We start from the raw sequence: 15,311 nt of genomic DNA, 5'->3' as shown, positions 1-15,311 counted from the left end.
ATTAAAAAAAACAAATACACGAAAGCATTTTAAACATTTTATTTGTAACAATCAATCTCAACTTCAAACAATCATTTAAACAACAAAAATGTGATAATCGCCTCACATTGATTCATTAAGTAATTTATTTATCCGACAACGGTGAAGCGGGTATTCTCTACGTCTTTGGCTTTTGGAATCGCAGACTCGCACAAGTTAGCAGCAGTGTAATGGCGGACAGTCACGTGACTGACAATATGGCGGAGGTCAATTTATCGATTATGGAACGGTCTATACACGGTGCCTATACCACGTGACTTTTTAAGATCTGTGTGGGGAGTAAAATATCAACAAAAGCGCGACGAAGGTAAGATTTTTAAGAATAACTTTTTTTAATATGTCACCATTTTTAATGGGATAAAGTGGAGAGCCCGCTCATTTATGAGAGTTTTCTATAGGTATCATGACTTTACAAAACAAATAAGTATTTTTTCAGTAAAGTGCAACCGCGCGTTTGAACGGTTAGAAAAGGGTAGGATCAGTGTGGGGACATTATTTTTTTTACACAAAAACATCACCTCTGGTGAAATTAAGAAATAAATTTTATGGGCGGAGCTTACACTATATCATTGTGCATCCATTTTCAGGTTTCTGTTATTTATTTACGAAACAAAATTCAAGAAAACTATTCTTACAGTTATATGATCTGTGTGGTATACGTTTTTCAACGGATCTGTGTGGTATACTGTTTTTAAGTTTTTCAGTTCTATTTAGTTGTTTAAAAAATGCTTGTCAACAATGTATTTGAAACGGGATTTTTAAATGCGATAGCTTGTAAAACACAGTATGGCTATACACTACGCTTGCACCGCTTGTTGAACTAATACATAATTATGATTTACAGGCATTCTGTACAATCCCCATTATAATATTAAAATCTTACGCTGGAACATCTTAAATCGATGACAAGTACATGCTAACCTTAAATAAGTGTACACTTTATGTTATTGTATCAAATTCCATTTTTATTTTGGCGCCAAACACTACTGTCAGGTGAAGTAATGTATCGTATATTATTTTTGATATTATATTTGCTTTAAGGTATGGCTCAATGCTCCGAATGCGGAAAAATGTCGAAGACCAGAGCTGGATTATTGCGCCACATTAGGGGACACGCTAACTCTGGAAACTATAACTGCTGTGGGAAAGCATTTCAGGTAAGATTAAATACCTTAAAAATAGTTACATTTTTATACAGTTATGCTAACCAGATGGACGGATTTTCTTGAAACAACACAAATATACAATATATCTCATCTCTCAGGTTATCATATATTTTGAAATACCTCAATAATCGTCAAATCGTTTGTAATTTAAAACTAACGAACGCGTGTCCTCAGATACTAACATTTTTTAAATAGCGTGTTTACGCATTGAAATGTCTCGTGAATAAATTATGTTGTTTTTTTCTCAGGATGCCTACAATCTTAGAAGGCTTCAACGAACAAAGGACCCCAATGTCACGTGTGTGTACAGTGCGGCAGGAGCTTTGCGGACAAGTACCTACTCGTGGCTAGAGAGAAAAGTGCAAAAAAAAGAGGGATTGGTGAAATGTTACCAGTGTGGGTTGGCAGTTAGGAGTGAGAATGACCTCAGAGAGCACGTCAATACCCACATGCATGACAAGTGTTACAGTAGTGAGGAGTGTTTCAAAACGTACAAACGCAAAACAAACCTTTCTCGATACGTGAGGACTTCACATAAATCCGTGAATAATGATTAAAAATCATAATTGTTTACAGTTTGTCTGTGTAACTTCATTATCGTTTTACGTTATTTTATTCGTTGTTTTACTTTTACTTTACTTTTCAAAATGATTCTAAAGTTATCCGAATTTGATTAATTTTTAGGTTTCGTTTAGTTCGTTTGTGAGTTTGAAATCATTCTCAAATAATTGTGCAATAATTTGGATTTACGTTATTCATTAATATATCGCATCTGTGATTTGTATAATCGAATCTGTGATTCTTTTTTAATTATAACTTGATTAAAGTTTTGCGATGTTTTTTCGTTGGTTTCAATTTTAAATACCGCTGTCACGAGCTAGTTCGATAATCATAAGCAGCCAGGGTTTCTAATACTAGGGTTTTACACGATTGCTTTACATAATAAACTGCCTGCTTATAATTACTCTAGGCCGTGGTAATTGACAGTAAACAATGTATGCAATGTGGTTGTGTATACAATACAATACTCCTTAATTCGAAATACGTCTTGATATTCTTCAGAGCTGCATCCATCCACAACACAGAATCGTACATATATAATCATATAATATAATATTTATTCATTTACTTTTTATATTCTCTTCAAAATAATTAACGCTAAAGATAAACATACACTTGTTACACTGAATACAACGACATAATTTATGACATGACATTATCACCAACACATGGCGAATGATTGTCAATATGTATACTATGTAATAAACTAATGCAACAATATGAAATCATATATGAAATAAAACACACAGACACACATATATATATATATATGTTTCTACTATGACCAGTATTTTGTTTTTAATAAACATACCGTTTACCTTAAACTTTAAATAACAACAAAATGACAAGCCAATACGTCTGGTGGATTCTGTTTTATCAGTTTGCATTCCAAAATTGATTTTAAAACATACGTATTACTCAGGAAAGAACATGCCTTTGCTTTTTGTCAACCTGTGTAATATTTGACACAATTTTTATTGCAGAATTTGTGTCAGAATTAAAATGTCCATTGTGTTCGTCTATCCGCATTCTTATTGTTGGCAACAGTTTGCTATCGTTTCGTCTCGCCCGCTCCCACCTTACTCCTAGTGTCCCCTTCTGTATAGCATTCCTGTCTCGTGAAACTGTTTCCTCTATTTTTTCTTCCCTTAACCCTTGTCCGCTCACTAGTGCCAAATAGGTGATTACTGAAATGAATGAATTTTTAAATAATAATAATAGATCTACTACTACTACTATTACTACTACTACAAGTAGTAGTAATAGTTGTAGTAGTAGTAGTAGTAGTAGTAGTAGTAGTAGTAGTAGTAGTAGTAGTAGTAGTAGTAGTAGTAGTAGTAGTAGCAGCAGTATTAGTAGTAGTAGTAGCAGAAATAGTAGTAATAGTAGTAGTAGTAGTAGTAGTAGTAGTAATTGTTGAAATAATTGAAATTAATTAAAAAATATATATATTGTCGTTATTATCTCAATTTATCCGTAAATTGTAGAAACACGGATACCACACAGATCCCTCTAAACACGTATACCACACAGATCATATTACTGTTAGAATATTTTTCTTGATTTTGTTTTCATAAATATATGAAAGAAACCTGAAAAAAGAATGCAAAATGATATAGTGTAAGCTCCGCCCATAAAGTTTATTGCTTTATTTCACGAGAGATGATGTTTCTGTGTCATAATAAAATAATGTCCCCACACTGATCCTACCTTTTTCTAACCGTTCAAACGCGCGGTTGCACTTTACTGAAAAAATATTCATTTGTTTTACAAAATCATGATACCTATAGAAAACTCTCATGAATGAGCGGGCTCTCCACTTTATCCCATTGAAAATGATGACATATTAAAAAAGTTATCCTTAAAAATCTTACCTTCGTCGTGCTTTTGTTGACATTTAGCTCCCCACACAGATCTTAAAAAGTCACGTGGTATAGGCACCGTGTATACAAGAACTTATAACACAGGACCAGTTTTATATGAGCATGTTTATTGTTTTTTTATGTACGGTAAATGTGTATATACTCTTTTTTAGACATTATTTATGTATTATTTACCATATTCTTACGTAGTGCAAGGAGAACTCGTACCAATGTGCAATCAATTATGTAGAAAGATGTAAATGTAATGTTTTATAAATCATGAGTCACACACATGAACTTTTATTATACTAAAATTTGTGTTGATTGGATGATATTTTATGTATTTGTTGTTTAAAAATGCAATTTTACAAATATCGTGTAAGGCACGATTTTAGTATTTTACATATTTCATTGTTGCTGGGCCTTGATTGTTATTGTTTTGTCTTTGTTTTTATAAGTAATCGGTACTATTGGAAAAAGTGTTTCATTGTTTTTACACAACAAAGGTATGTACTGAGAACGAAATTTTACATATTGCGTAGTCTACATGTTAATTGATACGTGATATGTGTAATGCCATGTGTACATATGGTTACATTTACACTCCTTTTCTTTCCCCAGCAATGGAATTGTGTATTAGTATCTGTTATAAAACAGAGCAATAAAGAATGGAAGATAACTAAGCTTTATTATTATTTCCATCAAAACTTGCATATATTTTCATATACATGTACAGACTTATGGCACAATATTGATGTTTCAAACCAATACAACATTCAAATACACCTGATTAGTCAAATAATATGCACAAGTGGTCATATATGTTATGACAACAATTGTTCATTTGTTTTGCAAAGTGAACTATTCCAGACTATATGCACATTTTTAGCTCGGCTGTTTTCGGAGAAATCCCGAGGTATTGTCATAACCAGCTCGTTGTCTGGCATCTGCCCTCCTAAAACCTTAACATTTTGTTAACGTTTTGGACATTGGTTCTAAAAAGAAAGTGCTACCACCTACAGCATTGAAAGTTCATATGCAGTTGCACCTTGATGAGTTCTAAACGCCACACCCATTTTTGGGTCACTAGGTCAAAGGTCAAGGTCACTGTGACCTTTAAAAAAAAATCTGACATGCTTTCATTTAGTCAAAACTGCACCCGCAGCAGAGTGTGGCAACCGTTACGCGGTGCTCTCGTTATTCAATATTTCCATTTAAACGCAAAGTTCAGCAATGTGGCAATGTATTTCTCATACTGTTAATAAGAAACCAGCTCTTAAAGGTGTTATTATATGGGGTTTTCAAAAGTTATAGGTACCTATAATGCTAATCAATCTTTTTCACAAAGGATTGGCTGTATGTAAATAATAGTTGATACAGTAAGTGAATTTGAAAAGATCAAAAATGTGCCAGCTTGATTTGCACCTATATATTGGTGTTTTGTCCAAAATGTAGCATTTCCAGAATAATTTCGTAAAAAAAGGTTGAAAGAAAACTACAAATAATGAATGATATAGGAACATTCACCAGATACATGTAATCCAAGATTACTTCCATTTCGTCAGCCAATCAAATGTCAGTTTACATCCACCAGAAATATGACATTATATTTCTACCAGCCAATTGTATCGCCCGTTACTCCATGGTAGAACTTGCCAGTTCCCTCCTCCCCATGCAGTTTCTCCATGACAGACATGCATCCTGTCACACTCTTGACCGTGTCAATTGAGGCGGTTGGACCGCCCATGTCTGTCTTCACCCAACCAGGGTGAATGGCCGTTGCTAGGATACCCTCATTCTTAAGGTCAAGGCTCATGTTTGTCGTGATCATGTTGAGTGCAGCCTGAAGACACAAGGTTTGAGTTGCAAGATTTTATGAAATACACCTACTTTTATATGTCACTGTATATCATAAGGCCATCACATGTACAGCATTTTTAAGATTAAAGAGTTCTTCTGATTAACCCTTTACCACTTAGATACGTATTTTGACGCATTTGTAGTCCCTTATAAAGTTAAATTTAATTAAATACCTTTCTCACTTAATTAAAGTTTTAAAGGCTTCATTTTCAACCCTTAGTTACTGATGAGCAGCAAATAGCATTAAACCTGAACTGGCTGTCCTGGTTTTATGCTAGTTGCAAAAGCCATTTTCACGTTGCTTCTTATGGGAGAAGGGGCTAAAAGCCCTCCTGCTCAAACAATGGCCATGGTGGGTTTTGCAATATATTTATTTGCAGGCAGTAAGAAGTCGCTATCAAGACTTCATTTGTTATTTCAACAAATATAAATGTATTGTCACAAATCAAGGCTTTCATCTGTTTTCTAACCAGAATATAGTAACATCATCTAAGGAAATTACTATTATATCCTCCATATATTCTCAGTAATATGAAATTTGTATAACCAAAGCACTCTTAGTAATACTCATAAGTCTTAGTTAAAAATGAAGCAATAGGACTTAAGTGAAGGTTTAACAAATCCAGCATCGGTGAAAGCTTTAGGTGATAAAAAGAAAGGATCACATAAGGTGCAAGACTTATTTCATCTAGTTACCTTGGAAGTCTTATAATGGGTACCTGTAACAACCTAGGAATTCCCAGATACATATGCACCACCAGTATATATGTTCATAATGCTTAGGAACATGACAGTGGGGCCAATGAGACAATACTGGCGCTCAATTGGTCATTCTTGGCTCTGGTACTACTTAAATGTACCCAGTTACTTGTAAGTATACTTTAATATACCCCAGGTATGGAAGATATACTAAAATGTATCCGTGAATTCTAGAGCTAAATTGGTCGTTGTTTTTTTTTTTCAAATTAATTATTTTCATATTTATGTCAATTTTTTGTAAAATGGCCTCTATATTAAGGACACTCATTCTCAAAAAGAATGTTGATGCAGGTTTTGTTCAAAGAAAATTTTGTTTTTTCGTATTCCATAGTGCGTTTTAAGACATCAGATTTGGGCGGGAATAAAACTCTGGTACAGTTTTAATTAGCCAGGTACATTTTAGGATATTTGCCATACCTAGGGTACATTTAAGTATACATAAGAGTACCTGGGGTATCTTTAAGTAGTAGCCGAGCCAACAATTACCAATTAAGCCATACTTGCAGCTTGTTTAAACACCACGGGAAAGTCTGAAATCAATATAACACCTGTCACTGCCTTGAAAAACATTTTAATAACATACCTTAGATGCTCTGTAAGCATAATATCCACTGGATGAGTTCCCTGAAATGGATGCAACGTCTGAAGATATGTTTATAATGGCAGCACGGTTGCATGACATTGCTGCAGAGGGATCGACACTTGCTGCTTTCTTCAACAGGGGTAAAAAGCTCTGCAACAAATGTGTAAAAATGTGTTGGTTGAATGTATGACCACTTGTGAATATTTTATTAAGATAACTGAAATACTACAGAACACCTCACTATCTGCAGTTATTTGTTCCCTATAGCCTGCAGTGGAAACCTTCGGCAGTAAAATACTGTCTTGAAAATAGATAAAACATAAGAATGAAAATGTCAACTTTTTCTGTTCAAATAGACCTCTGACGAAGATTTTACACATGTACACAAGGAGTTAAAAAAAAACATACTTCGTATGGCAACAAGACTTGTACACAACATACTTATGGACAGGTTTTAAAGCAGTATGCTACCATTGAACTTGACAAGATTTTGTCAAATCCCAGATTAGTCTGTGCACTCCCCACAAGCTTTTCAGGGATGACACTTTCCGCTTTTCTGACATTTTTCATTTAAAGAAAGTCTCATCTTAGTAAAAAATGCAGTAAAGGTGGAAAGTATCGTCCCCAATAAGCCTCTGACGACTGCACAGGCTAATCTGGGACTTCACTTTATGCACATGCATTAAACCCCATTTTCACAGAGCACGGCCCATTTGTATTACTGTTTTTAAATTGAAGTAGTCACATTAGTAACTTGGTGGTTTCTGTATCAGTCCATACACATTTATGTATAAATTTATTTCCCTACCCTTAAAAGCTAAAGCTAATTTGATTTAATTAATTGATATCCTAACAAGTCCAATATGATATATCCAGGCTTAGAAGCTCCTATAAAATGCACAAATATATCAATATTGCAACAGTATGCTTATTGCATTGAAGACCAAATATTTAGATTGAACATAATTTTCAATTTCAAAACTGAATTATGAATAGAGACAAACCTTAACAACCATCAGTGGTCCAATGGCATTGGTTTCGTATACTTTGGCCATATCTTCACGTGTGACGGTATACAAGTCTGCAAGGCTTACGATTGCAGCATTGTTGATGAGGAGATTCAAGCCCTCGGCTTCTACTTTTGACTCTACAAATGCCTTGGCAGTATCGATGGAGGTTTGATCACACACATCTGCAATAAGACTTGAATTAAAAACAAACTAGAGCTTTGTCACAGACGTGACGAATACCCCCACATGCCGCATTGACACAGAATATTTTGCATGTTGTCTTCACAAAAAACATCGGACACCATGCTCAATGTTTAAAACGCACTAAGTGACCCTGTAACCTAGTTTTTGCCTTGGCATGGTCCATGTTCGAACTTGATCTACACATCAACTAGATACAACTTCTGACGTAGTTTGGTGAAGCTCTGATAAAAACTACTTAAATTAGAGAGCGGACACCATGCTCAATGTTTAAAACACACTAAGTGACCCCGTGACCTAGTGTTTGACCCGGCATGACCCATATTTGAACTTGACCTATACATCATCTAGATACAACATCTGACCAAGTTTGGTGAAGATCGGATGAAAACAACTTATACTAGAGAGCTGACACTTAATACAGACCAACAGACCGACCGACCGACAGACAAGCTCACTCCTAAATACCCCCCTTAACTTTGTTTGTGGGGGTATATCTATATAGCTGTTATTAGTATCCTACAGGTGTAACTGGTGGGGACTTCATGTATAGGCTTACTCTCAGTCATCTTTTCTTGTTTCGGTCCGAAACTTTATTCTGCGATAGCTCAAAAAGTACATAAGTTAGGCTGATGAAACTGGTATGTGGATAAAGGGCCATATGAGGAACATACCTGTTATTTCAGTTGTTTTTTGCATGTTTTGTATTTTCTAGGGTTAAAGAAATGCAAGTGTAATTAAAAACAATAACCTGATTCCTACCATTCTTAAAGAGAACTGAAGCATGGTCTATCAAACTTATTGAGATTCTGTTCTTACTCCGACAACTTGCTTAATATAGCTTCAGTTATCTTAAGATCTCACTTATACAAATTTAGATATGAAGTTGATATAAAACTTTAATAGGATTTAAATTATGTACACTGAAGAGACTATTACAGTACACTTGTTGTCTTCCTAGAGGGGTGATGTGGGTAAATTGTATTGCCAGTATAGTGAACTTAAGCAATATCAGCAGAACTATTGACTGTTACAGCTTCACTGATAATGACAATACATCATACAGCGCTACTATCATACCTAACTTAAGGACATGAACTGATGGATTTCCTTTTGCCACCCCTTTTAACTCCTGAAAATACACAGAGCAGTGTATGTTAATGCAATACAGTTTCACAAAAAAAACAATAGGTGTATTAAAATCTTAGAAAGGATCCTGATCTTTACAACAGCTTAAAATCATCATTCTTGGTAGATTTGAAGCTTTTATATTTAAGATAATCATAATGTAAATTGAATTTGTTGAAATTTTATTAAACCAAAAATAAATAGCTTGTGTATACATCAACTAAAGCCAATTTTCAACATGCAATTTTTTAATTTGACTCCATAAATCTATGCAAAACACAAAGTTAAAGAAACTTGATCACATATTATGGTATATTGGTAATATGTCATTAAATATATTTATAAAACATATTCAGAATAGGAATAGTATTCAATAATAATAATAATAATCATGAGGGCATTTTGTTGCTGAATTATCTGTTTTTAACTTTTAAAACTAGTGTTCATTTGTTTTAATTAAGACATTGCTGAAAAATTGCAACTAATTGATCAACATGAATTGAAACTTTCGTGAGTCTTGTCAGTTTATTTGGCAAGAGTGATGGGACACACTCCAGGACCACTTATAATTCAGCCTAAGGAACGTAAAGACATCATACACATCAAAATACACACACTCCATCAATCAGTTTGAGTTTTGTTTTCATTAAATCAATTATGTATAAGTGTGAGAGTTATGGAATTAGTAAGATGTAAGCAATTTAAAGGCAGTAGCAGTGTGAATCTAAAGCCACCTGAGTTTGAGGCAGAAGATAGGACACTATTGGGAATACTCTGGCACCTTCAATTCACTAGCATTCAATTGGCTTTCACTTTGAGCCTCACTAATAACTATAACCATTACCCATGAAAACACAAATGGAATTGATGATAGTGTGATATTTCTTTAAAAAAAAACATGGAACATGTTAATAATATAGTAATACATGTACTTACAATATTAACTTATTATGCTTTTTGTAATTAAAAGTGTGTATCATTTAATATCTGGAAAATTTTAAAGTATACAGTAGTTGGCCTAATGTCGATTGCAATTGGCAGGGCTCAACATTAACGGTTGTCCTATTGCCCCTGGCAAGTAAAAGTTGGTCTGGGCAAGTTATTTTATAATCTTATTGTCCACCAGGGCAAGTGCAAAAAAGAACAAAGAGCATTTAATTTAGACTTGACTTTAATAAGACTTTAATTGCTGTAATCATTTAGTTTAATGTTCAAAAATAAAAAAAAGGTTGTTTTGGTGTATCATTTTGATCTTTATTTAAAAAAACGAGGTTTACAGTTAATGTGATATTTCATGTTTGGGCAAGTGGCTTTATATTCAGGGCAAGTAGATTTTCTAAGTACTTGCCTGGAAGGGCAAGTTGGTTCTTAGGTTAATGTTGAGCCCTGATTGGGTACTCTCCTTTTCAGTGGGACATCACTATACATTTGGTTGCTAACACAAGTAGTGAATGCTAAAGCAGAATGCATTGGCTTTGAGTGGTTAAACGTGCGGGTGATGGAGGTTTCGTCACAATGCAGTTTCGTCACACTGATATTATGAAGGAGGGCAGTGGAGGTTTCATCACACTGATATATTTATAGAATAAAATGATATTGCAATTGAATATGATGTTGTTAATAAATATATTGGGATATATGCTTCTTTATGTAATATTTTAGCGTTATTGCGTTGAGTTGTGTAACAGATGATGGTTTTAATTGTATATATTATTTAAATGATTTATGTTTGACTTAGATTAAACAGCGTACTGTTTGTTATAATGAAGCGTATTTATTTTAGTAGTTGTAGTACCAGCTAAAACTGTAAAATTTTGTCAGTGTTATTTTATATTTAAATAGAAATATATTCACATGTAACAGGCAATAATTAATGTCCTATGATTTTAATAAAAATGATTTAAAAAGTTACTTTTTTGTCTTTACTGTTGATTTTATCCAAAAAATGTAACACTTGCATTACACTTTGCATATTATCCTTTTTTCTACCATAATATCAACTTTTTCTGTGCGCGTAATATATGAATAAAACACATATTTGTGGAACACATGAAAACACGTCCACACCCTATCGACTACCAATCTACGAGTTTAAGATATTTCAATTATTTATTTCTTGATAGTGCAAACATATTAATTAGCGCATTGCAAACTATCAATTAGCGACACACGCCTTTAATTGGCAATTAAAGAAGTTGGCTTAAATTGGCAGCGTGGATTATACAAACTGTGTGTATTTATACATATAGAGTAAATAGCGTCTGTTAAACAAGAGTATATAATAGGGGAGTTGTTTCATTGCAACCACAAAATCCAATCATGGCTTCAGAATATCCATGCATACTCTGCGAACGGAACGTGAATGACGATGATCGCGCAATATCGTGTGATCAATGCGAAAAATGGCAACACCTGTCTTGTGACACTGGTATCAGTCTAAGACAGTATTGCAAAATGATGAAGGGTGCTGTAGTAAGTATATTATTATACCGTTTATTAAGAAGATTTTTATGTAAATGTATTGTGTAATATTGTGTTGTATTTGAATAAATGTTTTTGTGAATCATAATCAACATTGTATTATGTCATTTAATTGCATGTGTATACTAACTAAATACTTCAATTTATCGAATTGAACAGAAAAAAGAAAAAACATGTTGATTGATAACAGAAGAAAGGTGTCAATCAAAGGTGCTAAAGTTTCCCGGTATTATTCACACCTAAATATTACCATTGGGACGAACCATCTACCCGTTTTCTACAGTAAATTCAGTGTGACGAAATCTCCGTAAACCAAACGTGCCATGAATTAACAAATTTAACATGCATATGATGGGAATGAAATGAATCTTTGAAGGTAAATAGTTTAGTGTAACATTGTTTGCGATAATTAAGAAATTCTGTTACTCGTTTTATAAATATATCATATATGGTCACTCGAGGATAATACACATTCTATTTAGTCGGCTTCCATAAATTAATGAAAACCCCGTTACACCTGTCCTCAATTAAACGTACCTCCGCTGTGTCAGGCTGCCGGCAACAAGCAAAAATATACTTTGGTGGTGACTTTAGCAGAAGGAACTGTTTGACAAACTCAAGACCAATCCCTCTGTTGGCACCAGTAACGAGGACAATCTTTGGGGCCAACATGTTGACTTAATTTTGTACTATTTTCTAACCTTTCTGTTTTCTAGAAGGTCACAATATACTAAATAGTTTCCCTATATAATTTAATGTAAAAGCGACATCTTTAAGCGAAAATAAACGCAACATTTTGCACATAGAGACCTTCATAACCATACATTTTCTTAATGGCCTTTCTAAGCGGAGTCGATTTGTGCAATAAAAAAGATATGTCACGTACGAACTAAAAAAGAACTTGTCAAAAGTCAAAATCGACTGTTTTTGCAACCTTTTTTCCAGCCGTTTTATAGTGGAATGTAATCTTTTTCAGTGCAATGTTTTACTCTAGTCTATTAGTTTATCATATTTCAGGGATTTAGTAGTGAGCACCTATTCATGCGCTACTACTTTCTCCAAAAGATAAAGCAAGAAGAATAGATTAAAGTGTACAACATGCCTTCGAACAAACTATGGTATTTTTTTAGAGAGTAACCAGAAAACCGCGGTTAGGATTAACTAAATTCTACTATGTACACACTGCACGAAAAACAAAAAAAGAAAGACAGATGCTGGTAATGTCGTTCTTATAATGAAGACGATATCCGATATTTCATTTTCTAAAAGTCTGGGATGTTATGATTTGCGATATTTTAAAAGTAATTTATTTTTATGATGTTGCATTCAGGTGGAAAGGTTACATATCACTTTTACTCTATAAAATCTATACAAATAGCAATACCAATTCCCTGAACACAGCGTTGTGGGCATTCGTTTAAGGGATTCTGCAAACTTCGTATCATAAATACAAACTAGTATTAATTAAAGCATATATTTTCTGTCTTACTTTAATGTTTACCCATCATACAAGAACCTTGATTGTAACAGAGCATGGGCCTCTTGATATCAGGAATAGTGATGTATCAAGTTAGCTCAGTAGTCCCACATGCATTCAGTTACGTGTATCGTTATTATCCCCCCCCCCCCACACACACACAAATGGGTAGGCATTTAACATTGCACATATCTGAACAACCCGAAGCTTGTACGTTTAACTCCTCTTTAACCAGTGTGTTGGTCTCGCTCAACATTCACAGTTTACTAACTTTTATCTGGTGATAATATTAAATAAAAGATATAATTTATCAGCAAAAAGTTTTTGCATAATACAGCCCGTTGTCTGTTTTTCAACTATAAAATATGTAGTGATACTATTTTATATTTTAAACGCATCTGCTGCTTACTTGCGGATTTGTTTCCCAAACTTTCACAACTAAACCTATTATGTTAATACTCATACAGAAATGAATTTTGGTTAAGACTACTTTTTGGCTCTAATATCCACTAGTTATTTTTCTTACAATATAATATTGTAACGTAACCAACTTTTGGGGCATTATTGAATTAATATAATAATAGTATTTTGGAAATTGTTAATAGATTTATCAGACATTATTAAGGTTAAGTGATACTTGAATGATAGAAATTATTAGTAGATTCATTTGATATTATTATAGTATAAATAACACAACAGGCTTTCCAGCAGCACCTTTGAAAATACTAGGAGAAAACTAGGAATGCTATTTACAAAAAAACTAGGAAAATGTAGGAAGGTTAAAACAAAAACTAGGAGTTATTGTTAAGAAGTTTATTACCTTTTTTTACTTTTCCCTACCTGACTACCACAGTAGACCTACACATTTCATACAACAGGACTGTTAAGCTGACTAAGTTTTCTTTTGTAGTCATCACAGAGCACACCCCAACCTGAAATTATTTTTTTATTATTAAGCCATGAACATAAACACAACACAACACACATATTGAGATTTTATGCATGAGTTAAAATGAGCATTTAACAAGTTAGCAGTGCAATTTTAAGTACAAAAGTATGTAACATTTTTAAAAAATTGATAATATGCCTCTACCTATACATGCATGTATATCTAACAAGCAATGCCATCAGTTCTATTAACTAAACACATCTTAAATTGGCAATTGATAATAAGTGTAAAATCTATTAATGATTGTGATAATTACATTTTAAAAAGCACAGACACACCAAAGCTAGAACATATATTTAAACTGAAAAAAGCTGTTAATAACATTCATACATGTCAGGTAGTATGCAAGGAAATTGTTAAAGGCCATCAACACTATGGCGTTAGCAAGGATACGCAGCTAATGAATATCATAGGTATAAGCATGCTAGTAATGGTATACTATACAATTTTGTTCAATAACCCATCTACCCTTGACACATAGTTCACTTGTCGTCTTTATTTGTCTTCTTAAAGAAGGAATCAATCATTCGCCTTTTCTTTTTTTCAATGTCATTCCGCTCATTCATGCATCTATCCATGGCAAAAATTATTTTGTCGAGGTTTGACTTCTACACATCTAGTAGACCTTGATCTATGTTCATATCCTTAAAATCATTGTTTTTTATAGCCATGGCTTACCTTACATTTGCTTCATCGAAGATTTATCTTGCCTTTTCCTTATCAATTTTCAATTCTGATTCATTTTCCTTCACGTCCTTATCCTTATCATCTAGCTTCCTTTTGCTGAGCTGCTTTTTTCAAGTTCCTCTTTCTCCATCTGTTGCAGTTCAACAGCCTCTTTTCTTTTTGTCTCTAGCAATAGAGCCCTGACTTTTCAGCTTCCACTTTCTCTTCGTATTTCTTGTGGGCAAGTCTGACATGACTCAAAAGGTCCTTGGAAATATGGATGTCAGAAATGTTCTTGTACATAGAGATTGCATCCCTAGTTAATCTCAATCCATTTACGGATCCTTCAGATAATAAACTCCTCTCTGGTGTCAACAGCTTCCTATTTATCGAGAGACGTCTTTCTACATCAGCATTTCCATGTGGTAGACAGAAAAAGGTTAGGACCAATTTCCTAAGATGAGGGTTCTTTAGCTCACCACTAGCACTCTTAATACTTAGAACATGGCTCCAGTAATGATCAATTCTGATAAGCCCTCCATACTAATCAAACATTTCGTCCTCCTGTA

At 33.8% G+C, this 15,311-nt stretch overlaps 1 protein-coding gene and 1 long non-coding RNA gene across 3 annotated transcripts in view; one reads left to right on the top strand and one right to left on the bottom strand.

Annotated features, from left to right (window-relative positions):
- Positions 1-12,386, bottom strand: part of LOC127880036 (C-factor-like) — a 29,916-nt gene extending 17,530 nt beyond the window's left edge. The window contains exons 1-5 of one of the 2 annotated variants that reach the window (XM_052427270.1): positions 12,188-12,386; positions 9,122-9,173; positions 7,835-8,022; positions 6,831-6,980; positions 4,300-5,471 (exon numbers count right to left, since the gene is read on the bottom strand). In XM_052427270.1, the coding sequence (XP_052283230.1) occupies positions 5,241-5,471; positions 6,831-6,980; positions 7,835-8,022; positions 9,122-9,173; positions 12,188-12,322 (756 nt within the window). In that variant the 5' untranslated portion in view covers positions 12,323-12,386 and the 3' untranslated portion in view covers positions 4,300-5,240. Of the gene's footprint in view, positions 1-4,299; positions 5,472-6,830; positions 6,981-7,834; positions 8,023-9,121; positions 9,174-12,187 lie in introns of those variants that run through there. The other variant, XM_052427263.1, reaches the window with a different exon arrangement.
- LOC127880184 (uncharacterized) lies at positions 272-2,044 on the top strand. The gene is made up of 3 exons (XR_008049452.1): positions 272-346; positions 1,081-1,196; positions 1,454-2,044. It is a non-coding gene; the product is annotated as an uncharacterized LOC127880184 (long non-coding RNA).
- Positions 12,387-15,311: the final 2,925 nt, after the last annotated feature.

Source organism: Dreissena polymorpha, chromosome 1, assembly GCF_020536995.1.
Source record: "Dreissena polymorpha isolate Duluth1 chromosome 1, UMN_Dpol_1.0, whole genome shotgun sequence".
Lineage (NCBI taxonomy): Eukaryota > Metazoa > Mollusca > Bivalvia > Myida > Dreissenidae > Dreissena > Dreissena polymorpha.
The sequence above is the reverse complement of the archived record's forward strand: the minus strand, read 5'-3'. Positions and strand labels throughout refer to the sequence as shown.